At 25.4% G+C, this 25,615-nt stretch overlaps 1 protein-coding gene across 2 annotated transcripts in view; it reads left to right on the plus strand.

Annotated features, from left to right (window-relative positions):
* The first annotated feature begins 393 nt into the window (after positions 1-393).
* The window catches only part of LOC129972106 (kinesin-like protein KIF2A), a 46,324-nt gene continuing 21,102 nt past the window's right edge, over positions 394-25,615 (plus strand). The window contains exons 1-13 of one of the 2 annotated variants that reach the window (XM_056086092.1): positions 394-535; positions 708-829; positions 1,742-1,836; positions 5,401-5,493; positions 7,454-7,487; positions 10,506-10,559; positions 13,543-13,719; positions 14,731-14,872; positions 18,128-18,231; positions 20,149-20,311; positions 23,734-23,824; positions 24,315-24,381; positions 25,366-25,457. In XM_056086092.1, the coding sequence (XP_055942067.1) occupies positions 766-829; positions 1,742-1,836; positions 5,401-5,493; positions 7,454-7,487; positions 10,506-10,559; positions 13,543-13,719; positions 14,731-14,872; positions 18,128-18,231; positions 20,149-20,311; positions 23,734-23,824; positions 24,315-24,381; positions 25,366-25,457 (1,176 nt within the window). In that variant the 5' untranslated portion in view covers positions 394-535; positions 708-765. The remainder of the gene's footprint in view (positions 536-707; positions 830-1,741; positions 1,837-5,400; positions 5,494-7,453; positions 7,488-10,505; positions 10,560-13,542; positions 13,720-14,730; positions 14,873-18,127; positions 18,232-20,148; positions 20,312-23,733; positions 23,825-24,314; positions 24,382-25,365; positions 25,458-25,615) is intronic. The other variant, XM_056086093.1, reaches the window with a different exon arrangement.

Genomic DNA, 25,615 nt, shown 5'->3' on the forward strand with positions numbered 1-25,615 from the left:
CATGTTTATTATATATGTCGTATATATATGCTCTAGTGCGATGAAATTCATTACTTAAAAACCTAAGAAATCATTATTTGATGTTGAAGCAAGTTCGACTTTCAATGCAAATCAATTAATTAGCAATGAATAATTGATTTGATTCACTTTATTCCCTTCCTGAGATTCAAAACTTATTTCATTCTGAATAGTGAATTACTGTTATAAATGCAAAAACTATTCAGTTTTTTAGTTTATTAATCTCACATTTGAATTTCCCATTTAGAATATGCTATATTAGTAGATGCACTAATATCAAAGGAAAATTTTTGATTAAATAAATTTTTCTTCCTTTTTTTGATGCTCTATTTTTGATAAGGTCCCATATTAGGTCAAACATTAAGCAGAGCAAGGTAGGCAGCAGTTGCCCACCGGTCTTCAAAAACATAATAATAAATTGAACTGGCAACGTACGGCCCGCCAGCGACAACTGATTGTCTGTTGGTTTTAAATTATTATTTTTTAATTCCCTAATATCATTTGCAAAATTTTGAAGGTAAATATTTTCTTACTTCCCAGTTAAATCTCTGTAATATTCTTGTGTAACTTAGTACTTTAAAATAGTTTTTCTTGTTTTTGGAAAGACGTTATAGATTAGTCAATGAAAAAAAGTTGTTACGGCTATTTCTTTCGACTTAACTCATTTTTTTTCGTTGTTTTTAATTTAGTTTCCACTCTCTTGTTATTCCTAAACAAGTTCCCCTACATATTTAATTCATCAACACAATGGATGGAGACGTGACGAACTGTTTGCGAATTGGGCAGAATGTCAACATTCAACGCACAGATGGTAAATTATTACATTTTTTTTCTTCTTTTTCTTATGAATAAATCTTTATAATGTTTATCTGTACATATAACATAGTAAAAATATCTCATTATGAAAGGTTTGCTAATATTACGATTTTGTCTTTGTGTTAAATAAATTTCTTTGCAGATGACACTTGTAGTTTATTGTTTATGATTTCTAAAATAGTGAAACGACATCCAAATTGACTTATTTAATTTTTTTATTTCAGATAAAAACTTTTTTTTTTCAGACAAGTATATTTTAATGTCATCAACTATTTGAAAATTAGGATATAATTATTAAATGTAATATATATTTTTAATATTTTCGTAAATCATTGCTTCAATTCTTTTTCAGATATGCTTTTAAGTTTAAAGAGGTTACCTCCTTTAAAATAAGAATGCAAAGTCAAACTTTTGTACTTCTATTCTTATTGGTTTATTATTAATTTTTCATTAAAAATTTAGTTAAAAATCCAACCTTAGTTTCTTTGTAAGTTCCAAAGGGAAAAAGGTCTCTATATTTGATGTATTTGTATGTCCCATTTAACTGTTTGAAGTATTTAATATCTTGTTTTATCTTAAAATTTAAATAATTATTTTAATTTCATTTCATATTTAAGGTGTAAAACATTTATGTTCCATTTAAGATACTAATCTTAAAAATTTTATTCTGTATTATTTTATACTGAGAAACGTTTTCTAGGTATGTCATCATTTTTACCTGCAAATATGACAAGATCATGCTATAATTCATTTTCTATTTAATTTATTACTATAACTGATAATGAACTGACATTTTAATTTCTCTTTGTAATGTCATATAAATACAAATTATTTTAGATATTATTATTAATAATAAATTATACCTTTTAAACTGGATTTGATTTCAGTCCTTTTATTTTCTCACCAGGACGTATTCACTCAGCTGTGATTAGTGGAATAAATACTGTTAATCGGAGCTTGACTGTGGAATGGTTTGAAAGTGGAGAAACTAAGGGAAAAGAGGTGAAATTTATTTATTTATAGTTGAAATTTGTTAAAATACTTTTTAACCATTCTTTTAAGCATTTTTTTATTCATGTTTGCTGAAGAATTAATTTGAATGAATGTAATAATACTTTTTCACACCATTTAATTTCACTTTAACTTTTAAGCTGCGAGAATGGGTATAGATAAGCAGATCCTTCAAAATTTTCTTACATGATATTGCAGTTAAAATGATAATATGTACAAATAAAAATTGCTTTTAATTGAAAATTCTTTTGGCTTATGCACATACACCGACATATATACAGTGGTGGGCAAAATTGTGGACACTTTTGAAAATTTTAATGTTTTCTAACTTTGTATGCTCGTAGAAAATGTAACGTTTCACAAGATGTAAACACTTGCATGTCGTTTTAAAGGGAATGTAATGCTGATTTCAATACAAAAGCAAAATTCAAATTTTTACAATAAAAAAAAGTTGGGAGGCAATAATTATCGAGATACATTAGATGCTGATGACTGCAGTGAGTTATCAGTGCTTAGTAAGGTAGCCTTTATTTTTTATTACAGCTTCACACTGATGTTTCATTGAGCTGACGACAGTTTTAAGTTCTTCCTTCGTTATTGCTTGATGCCAGGAAACAATTATAGACTCAATTAATCAAGTTTTATTTGATGAGTGCTTCATATATATGAGTTTTCAAATGATCCCATAAGTTCTCAATTTTTAGGACTGTTTCCTGGCAATGATAACAATTAAATGCTCTTTGCACTAAATCGCACGTTCGGTATTTTTGCTTTATGGTAAGGAGCTGAATCCTGCTGAAAAATAAATGATGTATTGTTGAGAAAGAGATCACTGATGGAAGGTGTAAGTTTTGGCTGTAGAATAGTGTCAATGTATTTTCTTGCATTTAATGTCCCATCAATAACATGAAAGGGACCAATACCTTCTACTGATATACATGACCAAATCATTACACTAACCGAGTCTTCATAGTTGCCTGGATGCAGTCAGTATGTAGCTCTTCGCCTATTCTATGTCTTGCCTATTTTTGCCATTGCTACCAAATAACAATATCTTTGTTTCATCACTCCGTATAATTTGTAACCGCTGATCATCTGGCCAATTAATGTGTTCTTTTGCCCACTGTAATCTTTTTATACACGGCTGTAAATTTTTTCATTGAATTCTAACTCTTGGTCTAACATCTAATAATTTTCTCTTGATTATTCTTGAACTAACATAAATGCCAGCATCATTCAATTCACTTCTGGTGACCGCTGATGAAATTCTTCGATTATGGATACATAGTTTTTTTATTCTTCTGTCATGAACAGATATGGTGTACCTTTTCAAGCCATTTCCTGCTTTGTTTTTTATTGAATTTGTCTCATGCTATCGTAAACAAAACTTTCGGACGTCATATGAAGCACCCGCCTGTTTTGCAATTTCAGCATAGGAAAGACCACATTCATGTAACGCAATAATCTTAGTTTTCTTTCTAAATATGCAATCTATTCTTTTATTTGATGGCATTGATTCATGACTAAATATTAGAAATATTTACAACAATTCCTACTAAATATTAAAAGGTTTAACAAAATTTCTTACTTGCGAGTTGATTACATAAACAGTCTTCCTTCCATAGAAAAAAACACAATAATGACCTGTTCCAACTGTAAACGATGTCATAGTCTGGCAGTTATTAACATTTTATTGATTCCCAGAATAAGAACAGTGATTGGTCAGGAAAGTTAGAAATTACAATCCACTTCAGCACTGTATTTGTTATTGAGATTAAAATAAGAATGACTTTTTTATATTGAAAATATTTGAATTTTGCTTTGCATATTGAAATCAGCATTAAATTCTCTTTAAAATGATATATAAGAGTTTGCATTTTGTGAAATATAACATTTTTTATAAGCGACAAAGTTAGAAAACATAACAATTTTCAAAAGTGTCCACAATTTTGGCCCCTGCTGTATATATATATATATATATATACATATACATATGATTCCTTTCTACTATTGTTCAATACTCAAATCTATCCATTTCAAATTCTTTCTTTTAATGAATGTTTAGGATCAGTTGTCTGATTTGACTAGTATTACGAGAATCTTGAAAACGACTATTGCTTTCTTAATTTTATCCCTTTGAAATCTTTCGGACGTATATAATTAATACGTCCGAGAATACGAAGAGCTTAAAATATTTTATTTTATTATAAAATCTGCATCATCTTAGTATCATTTATTGTAAGTGGACTACTAATGATCTAAATGCCATTTCCTTGTGTGTGTGTGTGTGTGTGTGTGTGTGTGTGTGTGTGTGTGTGTGTGTGTGTATATATATATAATATGCTAACTCTGTAACATCTATACTAACTATACTATCAAAAACGAATTAAAAGATTTTTATCAATCTACACTTTTCTACTCTTTATTAAAAGTTTCATTTAAATCCATACATTTAAATTTTATAATTTCTTCAGCCTTGGTGTCATCTTTGTGAAACATTGAACAAAGTAAATAAATAAGATTTCCATATATTTTAATTTATGCTGACTGAAATACTCCTATTTAATTATATAAATAAACAAAATGAATCTAAATTGGTTATTAACTACTTTATATGTGAAAACATCTCCTAGAGACAACAATTTTTTAAAAATAAATAAATATTTTAATTTTTTATATGTTTTGATAAATGTAAAACTTGCCACAAAACATAATAAAATTTATAATAGAAAAGTTGGTTTAGAGGTTATAAGAAGGTTATAATAATTTTCAAATATATAGATTTCAATATTCTATTTTATTTCTGTATTTTCTGTTATCAAAACTTATTAATTTTCACATTTATGTTATGGAGCATAAAAAAAATCTATGAACTTGCCATAAGCATCATGGATATTATTTACTAGCATAATATTTGTCTATTTAAATTTTGTTTAGATATTTTTGTTGGAGGTAGAAGTGGAAAGATAATACTGTTCACTGTTCTTTTAATGATATTAAATGATAATAAAAGACTATTTAAATTTTAAAAAATGAAAGCATGTATCATTTTCTAAATAAGTTCTCTGAAACTGGTTTGCTTTTGTTCCTTGATTCTTTAAATTTTATTGTAATATACTTTATCTATATATAAAATATATATTTAAAAATATGCATTCTGCCTTTTGCAATACATTAGGTATTCAGTTTTTGCTAATTATTTTTTTTAAATAATTAGATTTTTGCATGTTCTTATTTTCTCACTTATAGTCACACAGAGTTATATTAATTAATATTATAAAACTCAAAACCTTTGAAAAGTGAATTTTGACTTTATACATTAAATATTTAATAAAAATAAAACATGCCATATGATTAAATTGTAATCAGTGTCTGTATTTGTAATCTCATTATTCAGTTTAAATTGATAAAATTATAGTTGATACCTTAAACTATTCTTCTTCTCTCTATTGAAGTTTTATGCACTCTATACTTTTATAAATTAAGAAATTAATGGCAGTAGATTTTTATTTTGTAAAAGATATGTTTTGTTTATTATATTTTTCTTTTGGATAGATTGAATTCAGTGCAATTTTCAACTTGAATCCTGATCTTTTCTCTAATGATTCTACAAAGAACACATCCAATACAATCAATTCAGTACGAAAGGTAATATTGACTTCTCTGTCTCTTATTAGTAAGAAATAATATATATATTATACTACAAACCTTATCTGACATTAATTTCAACAAGTAAAAATTAGAGAGGAAAGAATGCATATGATATATAAGCAACACATTTAGAGTTTTTCTTTTTTTCTGATCTTGAATAAAAAGAATAATTTTTGTTTGTTTTACTTAAAACAGGATACTTCTGGTGTTGATGCCGAATTTTATAAATAACATACATAAAATTACATATGAATAGTATACATAAAATTACAAATGATATATTTAAATGGTGATGAAATTGTTTTTTTCTAATTTTTAAAAATATTATTTATGTTAAAAATTAGAATGGAGGTTTAGTTTTACAATATCTTGGGAAACATGGAAATATTTTGGATTCAGATAAATTTTAGATTAAAAGTTTAATTTGTGATTAGAAATTAATAACTTTTGTGACTTTCCAAAACATTGTATGTACTATAATTAAAAATTGACATTTAAAAGCTAATAATGTTAAATTTTTCATAAAAGCACTGTATGCTATAATAAGAAACTCAGTAAGGTATTTGAATATTGTAAAATATTTATACAAAAGTGAGTTACTTTTCAGGATGATTAATAGGTTGATTTTTTTATCAGTAGCTTTTAAATGTGAATTTATATTTTTCTCTATTTTACACTCTTTATAATCTAGGTAGAACTTTCATAGATAAGCGGTCAATTTATAAATAGTATTCATTTTTACTTTGAAAGATTAGTCTCTGACTATTATAAGAAATTTACCAAAGGGCATGTAGATTTGAATAGTTGGAATACATTTTCCTCTTTATATTTGTGACATTTATTTATTTATTCAACTACCTCTTAATCTAGTTTATAGCTTTTGCCTTATTATTATCATTTTTTTAAAACTTTATTTAGGCCAAAAAATATTTTCAGACCCCAAAAATAAGGTTCAGAAAAAATTAAAGGCTTAACTAATTGGAACATAAGATTTCAGATGTTATTAAATATATGTATTAAGATGTTTTACAAGGATTATTATTGCTCTTATGTTTTGAAATTCTGAGACTATAGAGTTATTGTTATTTTAATTTTGTTCTTTGTGACACTACTTGGAGTTCAAGATTAAATGTTTTGCAAAATTTCTATTTAGTTTAATGCATTGGATTTTTAAATTTCTTCTTGGTTTAATTAAGGTAGAATTTGCATGGTTTCCCTATTAAATTTTCGTATGAAGGTCCATGTTCTTCTAAAATCAATATTTATCACACCATCGTGAAAATTGTTTCGAATTTCAGAGATTTAATAATCAAATTTTAAAATGTAAGGTCAATTATATTACTTTGAAGTTTCATTCTAATTAACATCACATTTGAAAATTTAACAAAAAGTAAATTAAAAAGGGAAAAAATATTTTAATTGATGAGTAGTACATGAATTTTCAATGAACACTACTTTTTCATTCATTCAAATTTACTAAACATATTACTTGCTAATGAGTGAAAGTAATATGATGTTCATTAGATTCAACTGGAATAATTTATTTGATGAAGGATAAATAAATTGTGAACATCAATTTGTTATATTAAATTTCTAAACATTTATTATTATTAGACATATTGTACTATTGTGCCAAATTCTTTCCTGTCTTTCTTTTCATTTCATTAATCTATAGTTAAAAATTATTATGCAGATCTACAATAAAGTATTTTAATATTTTATTCTTAGATAATATAATTTTATTATTAAACTTTCTAACTTTTAATATTTTGCTTAAATTATAAAAAAAAATTTCATTGTATATATTATGTCTTTCAATAAGTGATAATTCATAATTGTTATAGTTAATTTGTTGTATTTAATAAAAATTTACATAATTAAATGTTTATTTCAATTATGAAATGAAAGTGTAAGTTGCAATATTTGAAAATATCAGTGTTTTATTTTATTTTCACAGATAAATCGTCAGACTGTGTTCACACCTAATAAAGGTTTGTTGAATATTTTTGTATAATAAATGCCATATCCTCTGCTAAGCATGTTTTAAAGTAAATCTTTAAAATTTCTAGGTATATTAACCATTTAAAATTACCAGAGATTTATTTAAAAGAAAGAACCTGTCTTTATAAATTCAGTGCTATAATCATCTATATTTTTGATACTGATAACAGTTGTTCCCAACACTATTCAATCAACTTAAAATGAGCTGTTTTGAGATCAAAATCTTTTGCTCATTTCATCAAGTAAAATGGTAATGACAAACATTTTGAGATTGAAATTTGAGTGAAAGGAATATAATATTTTAATTTGTTTAAAGAATTAAAACATGCTGCTGTTATTATACATTTTTATACAAAAAAAAAATCCTAAATTTTTTTTTTTTGGGGGGGGGGAGGGTGAATTTTGCAATTTTTGGATTAGACAACCAATTCATTTTTTAAATATTTAAATCATTTGTAATTATTATTTAAATTTGTTATGGTTTTTAAATACTAAAAACTAATATTGTTAATAGAACTTGAATGTAAAGAACAAGGCATTATAACAAAGGCTGCTATACTTGAGTTTTGTTTAATGGTGATTTGCTGATTTTTGTTGATAGGAGTTGAGACAAAGGAAAGGAAAACAAAATATTAGATTTTGTGGCTTTAAGTTGTAGGTCTTCCTGTAGGTTGAATATTTTGTACATTTTGGTAGGATAGGAAAAGTGTCATTGACTGCTTTGAAATTTATGTATATTGAGTTGTCAGAATTGTGTTGTGCAATCCCCAGTGCAATAAGTCTGTCTTAAGTTCTGCTTTACCTCCATTTGTTGATAGTATTAATATCTAGGAAGTCTCTAGTTGAAGCTTGAATTTTTGCTTCTTTGAAAATTTTCTGAAGTTATTTGTTGGTTGTAATAAATATGACCAGAAATTTAAGAATAAATTTTTATAGGTATTCTATAATTTAGACTCAGTTTGATTTTAATTGTCTGATAAACATTATGTTGTGTTAGAATGCTATATTTGAAAGGTTTGTGATTTGCATGTTTTACATTAGCATCATATAACTAGTAATGACTTATCGAATAAATCTACAGTAAATTAATTTAAAAGTTTTCTTTCTTGTTTCTAATTCTGTTTAATTATAGTTTTTAAAAGTTAAATAAAACATTAAAATGAAAAAAACACACCTTTAAATGAGAAAATTAATAAGTTATTAAGAGATACACAAGTTAAGGCTACTCAAGACTAAAAAGCATCAAAATTTTCATATTTTGATGATTTTTTTATTTTGCAATCAGTTTATCTCAAAGATCCATATATTTTTTACATTGAGGTTGTAGAGGCTATGCTGCTCTGTTTGCAAACCTGGTTTGACAGACAGCTTGACTATAGGTACATTCTCCTTTTATTTATTAATTTGTTTTCTCTCTCTCAAGACTCACTATCACTTTTTTTTCCTTTGCTTTTTCTCGTAGGTGTTATTTCATAGACTGCTTTTATGTTGCTGTTATGGAAAATCATCTTTTTCAATACTTTGTTTCTTAGAAATTATTTATAAAAAAAGATATATAAAGACAATTTCCTGAAATATAATTACCATTAAAAATTTGAGGCTGTTTAAAGGTAAAGCTCTTTTTTTTTTTTTTTTAAGAATTGCAATTTTTTTTGTAAGATTTCTTTTGCTGATTTATTTATTTCTGATGACAAGCCTTCAATGCATTTTATTTCAGATTATAAAATATTAACATAATATTTCTTCAATTTTAGTGAAATGCCAAGAAATTTGAATTAAATGTCCCCCCCCCCCTTTACTGATAGTTAAAATTTCTTTCTTTTCTTTTCTTTTCTTTTTTTTAATTGCATTAGTTTTCTTATATATTTCTATCAATTTAGATTATTTTTTTTATGAATAAGGCATGCTTCTTGGCTGCCTAAAAATGTTTAGAAAAAATAATGTAGATTTTTTTAAAAGAAAAAAATGACTTATAAAAAATATTTGTCATAAATAATTTAACATGCTTTTTGCTTTGCATAAGCATTCATTTTCTTTTAATTTGAGAAGATATTATAACTTTATATATATTTTTTACAAATACTGTTTTGATTTTTAAGACATCTGTATATTCTTTTGATAGAATAAGAAACATGAATATTTGCTTTCATAAAATGCCACACATTTTTCTTAAACATTTGAAAGTTGTATTTTATTAATCTAAATTGTATGTATTTTTTTTTATAATTCATCCTGTTGATGTGTGGTTAGTTTGAAATTAGCTTTTTCTGATAAGATAGGTTACTTTGATTTGCATATAATGTATCTTATTTATACTTATTTTAAATTCAATATGATAGAATTTTTTTTTGAACAACAGTAGTTAATAGATTTAAAGATTTTGAATCAAGATTCTAGGCTCATGCGTAATGGTGTTTCACTGTAAAAAAATGTATTAATTCTAAAATATCAAAATCTGAAATTGTGGAAATGAAATATTCTTGTATAAAAGTGGATTTTAGTTTGAACAATTTTTATTGCATTATTATATTACAAGGTTTATGGGCATTTTGTTATGCAAGAACATGTTGTTTTGGTTTGAGTTTTTTGGAGCCTCAAAATGCATAGGCAACAAATTGGTGATTTGCTTTTGAGGCATCAGCTTTTAGGGTTATTAGAAAATAATGCAGAAGTTTGTCATATTTGGTGATTTATCACCAACTAAAGTTAAAACTTAATTTCCAAATTATTTAATCTTGGTTTAGACATTTAGAAATCTTTTTGTTATATTAATTTAGGAAAATAGTATGGAATCGTCATTTTTTTCTCTGCAATTTGTGTCCCCTCACAGTTGTAATATTCATCTTAATCATAAAAGAGAGTAATCTATCTGTTTTGTATTCCAAAGGGATTAGAAAATCAAAAGGTTTCTCATATTTTTATAATTTTCTTATTCCTGTTTTTTCCATAGTAACAGTTAGTAAACTTTAGAGGGAAAGATTTTCGTTTATCAATGATTTGCATTTCAGGGAATGAAGTATTGCGTACAGATGTTAAGAAGCTCAACCGGAATAACACTACAGGTAAATTATAAGCAACTGATCTGCTAGTTGCAGCTTAAGCTATGTATGGATAGAAAGACAAGACTTTACAATTCAGCTGTTTTGTCACTTCTGAATGAAATGAATGCTTTAAAATCTTTAGCAGTATTTAAGAACTTATTTTTATTTATCTAACATGCAAGATGATTTTGACCTAAATTGTGTCGCTAATTTAACATGCTTCTTCTGATTAATCTGAAATAAAAATTCTTTATTTCTTCTCTGAAGTAATCAGTATTCTACTTTGCATGATCTGATTAGCTATCTGCATCTGGATGATTTATTATTTGTTCTCTACTAGAGAAGATGGGCGAAATTAATTTTTTTCTAAAGATTTATTTAGAAAAACTTTTCTCCTGCATATCATTGTATTATTTCAGTTATTTGTTTTTGTTCAAATTTTGTTGCTATTGTAAATTTTAAAGCTATATCCTTAGAAAGAAATATTTGTATTTGTGAAAGGAAATTGTGTAATTCCTTTTAAATATTTTATTGAAATTTATATTTCCTTTATACAGAATGTTCTTTTATTGGTAAATTTTGCCAATGGGAATTATTCATATTAGGATGATTTCATTATTTATGTTGATAAGTTTACACATTTTTTAGATTTAATGCAATAAGATGATTTTTTAAAATTAAACTAATTTTTACTTTCTAATATTAACATTGATTTGTTTTAAAAAGTTCTCTTTATACTTTTCACTGATCTCAATTTTCAACTTCCCATTGTTGCTGAATTTTTGTGTTATTGATTTGACAGTTATTTGGCTTATATATATAATATAAATTTTATGCATATAGAGCTTTTATTAAATGCTTACATGTTAATAGGTACTTTAACCTAACCTTAATTTTTATAATATAATGAAATGGGGGCACTATTGAGCCCATATATGAAGAATTAATTATTTTTATTTATGATTTTCTTTTATAACAATTTTCAATTTTTCTTTTATTTCATTTTCTTTCATCATTAAAAATAAAGTGCTATGTAATTATGAGATTCCCCCCTTTATTTTAAATATATGTTTGTCATGATTCTGTTTGCCAGTATTTTGTAATTCATAGATTTTTCAATAAACATCTAAATGTATGTTTAATACAATATTTTTGAATCATAAATTTTACATTTAAATCGTGACTGTATGAAATGGTTATTGGATTCCATCCAGGCATTTAACATGGAAGCTTATATAAATTTTCTGATGAAGAAATATTGCAGAAATTTTAATTCATTGATTTTTTGAAGTGGTTTATTTTTTATTCCTAAATTTCTTCAAAGATGTTTTTATTTAATTAAGCTAAATCATTTCTTTTTTTGTAAGAATTTAAAAATGATGGTTAAGTTAAAAGTTCTCTGTTACATTTCTTTTGTATTGGACTAAATTGGGAATAGAAAAGAAGTTATAAATAACTGTTTCCTTCTAGTAAATTTATTTTTTGATCAAATTTGATTGAGTCATTCATTGTAAACACCATTCAATTGCATATCTAATAAAAATAGCCATAATAATAAAATAATAACATGGCAAGTAACATATTTTCTTTTCTTTTTTTTGTTTTAAAAATATTTTTTCTATCTAATTGCATTTTTAATACAGTTTATTATTTTTTTTTATTTATTTATTTTCTAATTTATTAGTTTTAAAATATAAGGAAATTATGTTCTTGAATATAAAGAATAAGTTACATACTTTTTAAACTTGTGTTAATATTAAAAAAATATATTTCTGAAAACATTAATTTACTTCGTGAATGCTGTTATGATATTTTAAAAAATTTCATATAATTTTGTTATTTTAAAAATTTATTTATATGGTTTTTAGAAGATTATATATATATATATATATTTAAAATTAAGCTGAATTAATGTATGTTCATAGAATGTTTCTTCATGTTTTAATAAGTTATTAGTTTCAATAAGTCATGTTTAAAGCTCTTAAATTTTTTCTCTTTATTACTTTTAAAAGATATAAAAATAAACAAATGTTATATCTGTCACACAGCAAATTAGTTTGAACAAAATATTAAGAAAACTTGAACTTGAAACTTGTGAAGCTGCTTTAAAACATGATTTCCTCATAACATAGTATAAAACCAACTATAAAATTGAATTTAATCTGATTAAATATTGACCTGATTATAATTCTAACTGTAAAATTGAGAAGAAGGGGAGTAATTTGATTGTAACTATTCAGTAAAATTATAATTTGTCATGGAGAATAAGAATTTTATTGAAGATTTTCCCGTATTTCATTGCCCTGTTTAAATAATTGATCTATAATGCAATAATTACAAATTCAGGCATATTGAAGAACAAATTATAGTTCAGGCATATTGAAGAACAAATTATAGTTCAGGCATATTGAAAAACATTCAGCATCATATTTTACATGATGTGAATTTGGTGGTTATTTCCTTCAAATGAACATGAAAGCATGCTAAATTATATGTAAAATATATGTTTAACTTCTTTTTTGAGCTAAAAAAGATATTTGAGCTTCTATTTTGAAATGTTTTTCACTTTATCCCTTTTAAAAGTTAGATTTTCTAACTCACCATGAATATTTCTTAACAAATTTATCTATTAAAAACAGATTTCTTTATTTGGTTCAAAATTTATAGTTCTCTTTAAATTTTATGCTTTTGTAAAAAATTTGACAATTTCTTCGAATAACAAATCAATGAATTCTTTTTTCTAATTGTATAAAAGAAAATCAGTATTAAAAGTGAAATTTGAATGAAGAAAATAAAATCTTAGAAGAATCTAAATAGCATTTCAAGAATTTTTTTTAAATAAAAGTTTTTTTTTATTACATTGTTAAAAATGTAAATTTTTTTCTAATTTTTATTATAATAGCACATAAATGAATTCTTAATTCTGTAGTAGGTCATTCAACAATTTTCAAAATATTTTGTCATATTATTTGTAAGTAAATTTTATTGAATTTATTTTGATTAGGTTCTTCCCTGCCCATGCGAGCAAACCACAAAAAGAATGTACAATCAGAAAATACTCATTTGGAAATCAAATATCCTCCACCTCCTACTTCAGCTAATCCTACGGTAAATTCTGGAGGACCTTTGCAACCAATACAGAAGACAGCAAATGCTAATACAACTCAGCAGCAAGCTGCCTGTAAGTTTCAATGTTTGTTGAGGCATTGTATTTCTAAAATATATAAATTTGCATTAGACTTCATTCTTGTTCCAGATAAAACAGTTGTGGTAGTGGTCAATATAAACACATCGTCTTTTTTACAAATTTGACATTATAGAATTAAATTAGGCAAATTAACATATTTGCAGTATTAACATATGGTTGCATCATCTTGTTTATAATCACAATATCCTTTAAGTGACTTTGTTTATCTTGTGTATAAAATATGTCAAAATCTAGGATAGTTTGCTCTCATTGACCTGTTTAAAAATTATTATATTTTAAGAGAAGAGTTTTCTTTTTAATATTGAATGCAAAGTTTTATATATTCAACTTTTTATATTGAATGCAAAGCTTCAAAGCAACTGTAGAATCACCTGAAAGGGCTTCAAATTAATTATTAAGGCATTACATTAAGTGTAATACATTATATCCAGCAGAACTTATGGGAATGGGGGTTAAAATTGAAGTATCATTCATATTTCAATGCAACTTCTTTTCTGTTTGCATATCGACTATGAATATGTATTAAATGGAATTATGCATCCATCCTAATAATGTTATAATAAAGCAATTCAAAAATATTATTATAAGCTGAGCTTCTAGTCAACAGAAACTGAAGATAAGCAGATAATAAACTGTTATGTTGTTAATCATGCAACATGATTTAATTGCTTAATATTTGAGATTCATTTGTAAACCATTTGAAAGTGTGAATTAGATTTGAAATTTTGACATAAATATAATTAAAGTGAGATGTGGTAAGGAAATTTAGAATTAAGTGCATAATCTAATATAAAATTTGTCTTTATTGTACTATAAATAATTTAAGAACTTGAAATAGTAATTATAAAATCATATATTCAGTATGAAATTATGCAGTGTAAAAAGTATTAAAATTCATCATAATTTTAAAGAAAACTATTTTTTATTATTTGACAAATAATACATATTTTTTTACTCAAGTATAATATGTATTCAAATTTTTAGCCCGACGCTGTTCTAATGTTGTTAAGGAAGTTGATAAAATCAAAAAGCAACGTGAAGAGAGACGAGCAAGGCAAGCTGAGAAGAAAGCTGAGCAACAAGGGGATCCAGGAAATCCAAATTGGGAGTTCATGAGCATGATTAGGTTAATATTTTCCTAGTTACTTTTTTTTCCCTTTGTGTTTGTTTAAAAGTAAAGAATTTACACTGCTACCAATACCAATAAAATCCATTGTAACGTATTCAATGGATTTGAATACGTTACATAATATTTACAGGGTGTCTACACTTATTCATGGCTTAGAATTAATTTCTAAACTGTTAAAGATAAGTCTGTATCTTCAAATTAAATAATAAAAAAAAGGCTTTACATAAGTTATGTTTGAGTCAAAAAATGTAATACTAGAAGAATTATTCATATAAGTTCTGGTTTCATCATTCATATTCAGCAACATTCTTGGTACTCTAAAATATAATTTTTATGTGTGTGTGATTAACACTGATTCAGTAATAGCTATTTAAAATAAATGGGATCATATACAAATTTATTCCAGGGGAAGTCATAAAATTTAAATTTTATAATTTTTTAGCTTTATATTTATTCTTAAATCCAACTCTAAAACTCATATGACGTTGATATAATTTTCTTTGTCATTTAAAGCATTGCTGCAATTGGAATTATATGCTTATTCTCTGACAGCTTAGAAATTAATTGTTAGACTATGATTTAGAATGAACACTATGCATAGTGTTAAAAATGTTACATTAGATATATATAATGTCTAAAAATATGGCAAACATTTTAAAATAATTATATGTTTATTTAATTATTAATTTAATAGAGCAAGTTTTAGTAGTTAAGTAGTAATTATTAATCAAGTAGCACAAGCAATATTGTTAAGTAGAGTAATTTGATGATGTACATGAACATGATTTAAAGTGAAATTTCATTTGAATTTTGATTAGGCTTTTCCTTGGACAGAGAGAATATAATAAATTAATACTAATATATTAATATTTATTTAGTATATTCTTTATGTATTAGTATTAATTAATATACAAAAAATACTAAATTAATGTTGCAAAGAACAATTGGTAATTGTTTCTTGAAACAGAGTTTTGCATAAATGGTGTCAGGTAAATAGTTCAGTACGTTATATGTAAATTTATTTATTTTTACAATAATGTTTTTATTGACACTATCTGTTTGTTAGCCAAAATTTTTTACTTAACTGAATTTACATATTCAAAATCATTTGTAATTTTAACTAATGCACTTGATTCGCTAAATTATTTATTTGTAATGTTTATTTATAAATGAATACATTTTTGAAATGTAAGTTTTGTACAAATGAGAAAATGGCATATATTAACATTAAAAGTAAATAAATATGGGGTATAATAGTCTCCATATTATTTTTTCAGCGTAATCAGTGAAAGTTAAGTGTCTTCCTGTAATTTCTATATAAACTTATTGTACACACAGATATGAACTGAACGTTGATTTGATTCGTATGTGAATATACCTACTGTTGATGACCTTTGGAGATAATTAAGTTTAAATCCATCCTCAAAGCTTTCGCCTTGCCCTGGAAAGCTTTCTACTTTCTAATTAAATTACTTTATATCATATTAAGAAATATTCAGTTATGTTCCATGGGATTAAAACTAGATTATAAAAGTCTTCTGCTAAAGCAATACTTTTTATTATAAGCATTGGTTAGGGTAAGCAATTTGAAACTCTCTTGATATCTGTAGCAGTATTGAAGTAATTATTCTTCATGTCAATAACTTTGGATTTAAATGTGATAGAAATTCTAGTCACAATTTTCTTGTTTGAGTAGTATCATTTTTAAGCCATTGTTTCTTGGGATTATAAGTCATTTTTTAACATTGTTTTCGGTCTAAAAAATGTTTTGAGAATGGCATGAAATTTAATGTAAAAAAAAATATAAATAAAATAGGCCTATGTTAGTTATTAGAATAAATATTAAATACATATATAAAAATATTACTACTTGAGAATAGAATATTTTTTTAAAAAGATCAATTGATAATTGCTAATAATTTCTTGTGATTTTTAAGCTTGGAACGAAGTAAGAAGTTTGGCATTCTGTAACTAGTCATTTTTACTACAGAAAATTGTTACAGGAGTAACTTCTATAGCAAATTCTTTGCCAGTGAATTAAAATAAATTTTCTGTATAAAGTTTAATGAAATATAAATTTGCAATTGCATAAATAGAACTTTCACAATGTGGATGCATTCTCAACAACAAAACTTTAAAGAAGACTTTTTCAGCTATTATCACTTCATGATCTATTAATTTTGTCTGATGTATCCATTCCTTTTATTTAATTCATTGCCAAAGAACCCTATATCTACCTTTCTCTGTATTTGATAGCTTATGTTTTATAAAAATGACTTGCTTTTGTATGTCTGACTTAGTCTTGAACCCTTATGTTCATTTTGTATAGTATACAATACATACAACTTCATAAAAATATACTACCACTATAAAATAATTTTTAACTTAGTTTTATTAAACACATGACATTTCTAGACGTTTTATTTATTTTTTGATGTTTTTTATACCGTTAAGAAGCTACCTATATACAGTTTTTTTTTTTTTTGCTTTTCTTCAAAAAAGCAATCTTGCCACGATAAGGGTTAAGCTTGTCCAATACTATTAGAATTGCCTTGTGTAAGGTAGTAAGTTATTCCTTCTTAGGATAAAAGTGTTTTATAATATATGTCCTTGCTAATTACAATGTAAATCAAATGTATAAATGGAAATAAAATATAAAACAGAATGTGCAACAGAGTAATCAACATATTTTTTGCTCATCAAAAGAAATTAATATGGATTACAAAAGGAATTTCTGCAAACAGTGGGGAATATTTAAGAATTACTTAATTATTGTGTAATTTTAATTGCTCATTATTTTTTTAAAAAAATGCCGTAATTCTTTATGCAATGCACATTAATTTTATCCACAGATGACAATGTATATTGGTGACTTTGTTTTACATTCTGTTATATATTTTATTTTCACTTTTACTATTGATTTACAATTTATTTTCTTTGCCTTTCTTGAATTGCAGCTTCTTGCACATTTATTTTAATGTTTTAAATTTTTTTTTTCCTTTTCTTTTCTTTTCATGCATTTTAGGCACTTTTCTTCATTCTTCCAATTTAATTTCGCTTTTTGTTTTAATTTTATATTTTTACTTTTATTTTCTCTGATTGTGTGTGTACACACAAATATTGGTGTTTGATTTATACTTATTGCCCAATCAGCATGTACAAATTTTTCAACAGTCTCTTATTAAATTAGAATAAATCTTTTTACCCTTCTGTGAATGAAATTTTTAACTATCAATAAAATGTACTTTTCAGAGAATATGTCAGCCAACTTGAATATAAACCTATTAATATAACTGATGCAATTCATCCTCTTCAAATTTGTGTTGCAGTCAGGAAAAGGCCCATGAACAAAAAAGGTAAGTTTCACGAGTGGAAATTATTTCTGCTTCAAAAGCGCATGTAATAGTTTTGGAAATTTTATATTAAAAAAAAAAAAAAAAAAAAAAAAAACTAGACATATATTGCAACTTTCAAATATTTTCTCTTCAAGCTTCTGGCTAGTTATAAACAAACATTACCTCATGAGACATTTTTTAAATACAAAAGTTAAAATTAAAGTTTGTCTGTTATGTCCATGTCCATAAATTCAATATCTAGTATAATCTGTGCATAAATATATTTCAAATATTTTCATTTCCTTATTTTTGAAAATTGCTGGAAGTCTTTTTTTTTTTATTTCTCTTTTCAAATATTTAATCAAGATAGTTAAAAAAAATAATAAAATGATTTAAAAATTAGGGGTGAAATGTGCATTTTCTCTGATTAATGAACTCTACAGTTTCAATAAAAGTACTGAAATGTTTTGTCCTTTTGTCATACATATTTAAAAAGTGAAACTTCTATATATTCATAGATCAAAATCACATGCATTTCTTTCTTTGTAACATAGATATGGAAAGAAAGAAAAGATATTTCTTTTGCTTTTTAGCGTATTGTGAATACTAACTGCTTAAATATTTGGAATACTGTGATCTAATTTGATAGAAACTATTCATTGTGCTGGGAAGTATCTTCAGAAAAATTTTTATATAAAAATAACTTATATCTAGTTTTCTATTATCAATTCCATATTTTTTAGGAAATATGAACAATTGTCAGTAGAAAAAAAATGTATTATTTGAATTGGGAGAGTTCATTTCCTCTAGAATTTTTAATGGTTTACTGATGTATCTGATGTCTTCATATATGTATGATTGTCATGCATAATGTTATCATGCTGCTGTACAACTTTGCTCAGAAAATTCCTTTTAGGAAATCTATTGTTTGAAATATTCAGTGCTCAATTTAATTCAAAACAAGTTTTAGTATATTCCCTTTAGATGACATTAAAAACAACAAAAATAAAGTACTTATAAAGTTAAATTCTTAAAAAAAAAAAAAATTGTTTATTTGTAGCAAATTATTCCTCCCCAAAAAACTCATTTGTAGTCATATATAAAAGAATTTTCAAAATATAACAGAATAATTAAAAAATAAAGGTGGCTTTCAGATTTCTTATTTTTCTATAAAAATACACTAGAATGGCCGCACTTAGATTACAAAATCTGCTTAATGGATGTAATTTTTACCCATTGAAATCTGTTTGAGAGTATGTCTGTATCTTTATTGATCAAAGCAAAAAGGAAATGTAATATGTTGGATTTAGAAAAGGATATGAAATGTAACTGATGCTAGATAATAATATGCTTTTTTCTTTTTCTTCTTCTAAAGAGCTTTGAAAGTAAATTTGTTAAAACGGACATCAACATTAATTGAAACAGAATTATTAAATGTCTTTAATTAGAAAATATAATTAAAAGTCTAGTGCATGAATGTGTCTACTTGACAGTTTCTTTATAGGTAGTTCTTGCAATAACTTTGGGAATAAAGCATTTAGAAATTATTGAATTGTTCTTAGTGTAAACCCGTGCATTTATTAGATAGATGTTACATTTCTTAGATAAGACATATAAACGAATGGCTTATATGTTATAATCATATTATTACATTGCTGTTCTTTCAATTTCTATGACTTATGTGATTTAGAAGTGCTAAAATATTGAAAAACAGCTATTAGTGTTTTTTTTTTTTTAAAGTAAAACTTTTACAACAATGTAAGGAGGACTTCTACAATAATTGCCATTCAAATGGGAAAAGTTTTTGCATTGTTTAAGCTTTTTATAATAGTGTTTGACACCTAGTTAAAATGAATTACCTTATTTAGTGGAAATTTTGCATTCTTTTATTGAATATATATAAAAACAACTACTTCATTTTTTCCTTTTTTTTTACAGAAACAATGAGGAAAGAAGTGGATGTGATAACTGTTCCTAACAAAGAACATATCGTAGTTCATGAACCTAAAAATAAAGTAGATTTAACAAAATATCTAGAAAATCAATTATTTAGATTTGATTATGCATTTGATGAAAATGCTGATAATGAAATTGTATATAGGTAAGTAGAAACTGATGTCTCTGTCATTTTTCTTATATTGATTTTTTTTATCTGTTTATATTATCAGGTGGTTATCTATATATTTAAAACAATTAGCAAAACCAAAGAAGTAGCTTGCTAATCTGATTTTACAAGTTGTTTCATTTGGAAACTTAAAATCTCTTGTATGTTAGCAGGTCACATTTTTGAGGGAAATCTAAACTAAATAGATAAAAAAAGAAATGCACATTCTCTGTGGAGAAAGGCCATTAGTTTCCATTGCCTTAACCATTTCACTGATTTGATTTTTTTCCCCATATTAAATGTTATGAGCACTGGATATATCATCAGTGGTCATCTGCATTTCCCTATTCTCCAATTTTAAGAGAAGTTTTTAAAATATTACTACGATATATGCTTTGCATGGGGGAAACAATCCAACCAGAATTCAAAGGCTACTGAACCGATTTTGTCAATTTCTGATTCATGTGAAAGCTTTTGATCCCATTATATACTAGTTGCCTCCCCTCCCTTCTCTCATCACAATCATTTCAAAATTTTGAGATAATGCAAACTAAGACCATATTTTTTCATGATATTTAAAAAAATCCTTTCATTTTATTTTGCTGGCCAGAGAAAATTGCTTGATTAAAAAAAAGAAAAGGGGGGGATCTTTATAAGATAGGTAAAATGCATATGCATTATTTTTTGAGAGGAGTAAATTAATTTTTGATCTGGTTTTATTTTGAAAATTACACCAAGAGTGTGTGTATGGGGGGAAAGAAATGGGTTCTATTGTCCGTCTTTTCTCTCGTGTAATTTGGAAAAAGTAATGGAGGCAAGCAGGATTTCCATTGCAACTGCCAGAGAATTTTCTACAGGCCGAATACTATTATACCATTCATTGTAACTTAGATGCAAAGTTGAAACTTGTTCTGAGAAATATACACAGAAATCAAAATTGCCTAATAGTTATTTTGGCAAACAAAACATTCATCCATGCAATAAAGATGTTTTATTTAGATGACTGACTGATCTTAATGAGTGTGATCTAATGTTTGACAAAGCATTCAACAAATCTTTGCAAACAATGTAAATATAATACTATACATTTATTTTTGGAAGAGGGGGGTAAAAAAAACCCCTAAGAAATTGAAGCCAGATATGTGATGACAACTTTTATAGGCTATTCTATAACTAAGGATATTTTACAAGGATTTTATTAAAAATATTTAAGGAAAATTACAGAAAAGCAGGATTTAAAAAAGGTTTTTAGCCATTTCAAATTCTTGATCCATCAGTGAATTAACATTTTTTTTTTATTTGTTGAATGATGAAATATGAAAAGAATTTTTAACATTCTTAATAATGGGAGTATAACTGCATGTTATCCATAATCATTTAGATGCAACAAAATATTATTAACATAAAATATTGCAATTATTGTTTTTTTTTTTTTTTATCTAATGTGTATTTTATATTCAGAAATTCATCTATTTGAAAGAGACAACTTAAAATTTTCCCGTGATCATATATATAGAAAATACAGCTGTTATTGAATGAAGAGTCAAAGATGTGCAATGATTTAGTGCTTGTTATATATTGACAATGAAAACAATTTACCATCACCATATCTAAATCATATAAGTTTGCCATAAAACGTATTCAAGATTCTGTCTGTAAAATTGCAGTTTTTCTTGCCATTGAATAAAATTATTGAATCATTTTTAAGCATTCTACCTCAGAAATTGTATCCTTTGGCATAGAAAATGAAAATGATTGTCACTAGCTGCTTGAAAGTTTTCAGATATCAAGAAAAATGTTCTTGAAGTCCAAATAATTATTGATAGAAAATTTTCAAGCAAAAATTTATAAGCTGTTATGGGATTTTTTAAAGACACCAATCTTTTTTTTTTTTTTTCTTCCAAAAATAACAACCTTGGAAATGTGAATTGTTAAAACTAGTTTATACCTTCATTTGTTGAATTTTGAATAATACTTGTGAATTGTGAATAGCACTAAAGTGCCCATGTGAAGTATGATTATTTTATTATATTTCTAATACCAAGGAGAATGTCCAAACAAGCTTGATTTTGCAGTATGAAAGCCATTAATACTGATTTTGTGAATGGGTAATAACTAGAAAAAAATTGAATAAATTGAAAAACTTTTTGAATTATATGGCTTGCAATATGTGAAATTGGAAATATTCAAGAATTTAACTCATAACTTTTATAAAAAAAATATTTAGAAAATCAAAAGTTTTATAAAAAAAATTGTGTTTGGTAGTTACATTCTGAGGTTACTATCCTATTTCAAGATTATAGTTGATAGGGAATTTTCTTTAAATAAAAATACCGAGATTGAAAAACATTAAAACGAGAAAGGGTGTTAAATATTTTAAAATGCTTGATTGGTGGTGAACTGAAAACATGTGGGTGGCAGAGTAAAGAATTTTCAAATCGTAAAACAATTTGGATTATATCCAGAAAAAGAAGGGGGGGGGGAATTCACTATAAATATGCTGAAAGCATGGACAAGCAAAGATTACAAGCTCAAAAGTTGAAAACTAATAAAAAATATTCTGCAGGTGTACTAAATGATTTAAAAGGTTAGAAATTAAATAGAAAGTTTTTTTGTATTGTAAAAATCTTCAAACTGGTGGAAAAGACAAACATAAAGATTTTTAAAATAATTGAATCAAATCATTTTTGGAATTGAGGTTTAATAAAGTAACTTAATATGTAAATTTAAAATATTTTAATGGCATACTGTTCTCAGTTGATATGTTTAAGTGTAAATAAAGGTTTGTTAATTTGTATTTGTCTCTTGCATTTTTTCCCTACAAAAGTAAAATAGGCATTTTTACAAAATAAATTTTGTTCCTACTAAAATTTGAATGTATGTGAAATGGTCATCCATTAATAGTTTGTTGCAAGAGATTTGTATATAAATTGCTGCATTGCAGTTTCAAATCTCACTCTGAATTTCAGTTTTTGGCTTATTAATTACAAGATGAATATAACAAGTTTTTTAATGGTGCTCTTCTTTTAAGCTGCAGAACTTATAAGAACATATAAGCTGATAAACTCTTCATTTATCATTCTTATAGATACATGTCTATATCAACCCTTTAGAATGCAAACATCCGAATATATCAATCTTTTCAAAAAGTATCTGTAGTTTTGTGTATAATAATTAATTCTTGGAAATATAACAATATTTTAATTTTTACTCATATAATATTTTATTCAAAGTAATATTTTAATGTAATGATGAAATTGTATATTTAAGCTTAATATAATTAGTCTATCTTCATTTTTACTGCCTTTTTTCTTTTTAATTTCAAAACACAATGTTGTATTTAACTATGTGCATGATTAAAACATGAATTCTGTTTTATATTCATGTATTTAAGATGGTATTCATTATCTACTTTATAGGTTTACAGCTAGGCCTTTAGTTCAGACTTTATTTGAAGGAGGTATGGCTACCTGCTTTGCATATGGTCAAACTGGCAGTGGGAAAACCCATGTATGTTTTTGTTTCTTCATTAAAGTATAAATTTATTGCGGATTGAACAATAAATCTGAAAACAATTTATTTTTTACCTTTTCTTTTAAAATATGTAGTTATCAAAAGCTTATTTCTATTTTTAATTTTTTATTTCTACTTTTAAAAATTAAACTACTTAAGATAATTTTATGATTAATATTTGAGTTGCCAAATTATATAAAAATTTCTCTTGTATTTCTGACAAATGTTCCAGTTACAACTAGTAATTAGAATATTATAAAAAAAAAATAGTTGAGTAATTTTTTTTTGGGGGGGGGGCTTCTAGATATGCAGGATGTAAATATACATGTAGCAATTTTAAAGTATTACTGTTCTACTAACTTGTGAAGTTTTCTAATGTTTAATCATATTTAAATAATGACTTAAACAATCAATTCTTTTATGGTGTGTATCTTTTTTTTTTTTTTTTTTTATCATGGGATTTTTAAGTATTTTTGTTTCATGACAGACAATGGCTGGTGATTTCATCAGCAAATCTTCTCAAGATTGCAGCAAAGGCATTTATGCATTATCAAGTAAGTTGTAATTCTTTTAGCATAACTTTCTAAAATTCGATGTATTTTACTGTTTTTCTATTTTCATCCAACTTTTCTCGAATTTGAATCTGCAATATTTCTATAGAAAATGGATTTTTAGAGTTCTTAGAATTGAGTTTTATCATTCTTGAGATTAATTAGTTTTCTTAATAATTCTGCAATATTTTCACTATTTCCTGGACATTTTGTGTTTCAATTAGTCATACTTATTTTACTTCTTTGCATTGATGTTTGGCACAATTTGTTATATGATGAATTCCAGTTTTTATTTTTGTTCCAACTATTTTCAATCGAAATTGGGTATTAAATAGATTAAATCTGCTCAAAGTAATTCATTTGCCTTAGTTTTAGTATTTCAAAAAGATGTTTTTGCTTCAAATTTTGTAATATAAAAATTCAGATAGTGAATATTAAAATTTAGAGTATTCAATGGAAAAAAGATGTAAAACTGTAGAAAAAGTAGTTTTAGAGTGGTAGCTTATGTGAAGAATATACAATTATTGAAATATAACTATCAATCTCTAATTTATTGCACAATTGTTTGATGCATAAATCAAAAATTAAAATTAACTAGAGAAAAGCTTCATCTGCTTTTTATTGTACACAAATAGCTGTTAATCCTCTTAAGAAGTTGAGCTTGACTTATGTTTTTTCATTAATTTTCTTAAATATTTTAGATTATAATATGTGATAATAAGGTCAAGCTGAAGTCTCTTCCTTTTCATGTGGTTAGGAAATTCAGAGCAGAGATTCTTATTCTGATACCTTCAAAATTACAAGATGTCCCCAAATAGCTCTTTGAATGCATCAAAGTAGAGCATTAATATAATTAAACTATCAACTTCAAGCTCTCAGACTGACATCAATCAGTTTTGAATGAATGGTCACTTGGAGGGCTATTACTGGTAGTGAATTATTTAATATGATTAACAAAAATTTCATTAATATATTGGTTTTTTTTAGCACGAGAAGTGTTTACTCTTCTAAATAGTCCACAATATAGGCATGAAGGTTTTACAGTTTGTTGCAGTTTCTTTGAAATATATAGCGGTAAGGTATGTAATCTTTTAAATTCTTTAACTTATATTTTTTTTAATAAAAAGGATTTTTTTTTTCTTAATTCAATTTTAGAATGAAAAATTATAGTGATCGATATTAATTGGTTATTGAAAATCATTATGTGCTTAAAATTTGTTTAAATTCAAAGCAATGT

The sequence above is a fragment of the Argiope bruennichi genome, chromosome 6, assembly GCF_947563725.1.
Source record: "Argiope bruennichi chromosome 6, qqArgBrue1.1, whole genome shotgun sequence".
In the NCBI taxonomy this organism is placed as follows: domain Eukaryota; kingdom Metazoa; phylum Arthropoda; class Arachnida; order Araneae; family Araneidae; genus Argiope; species Argiope bruennichi.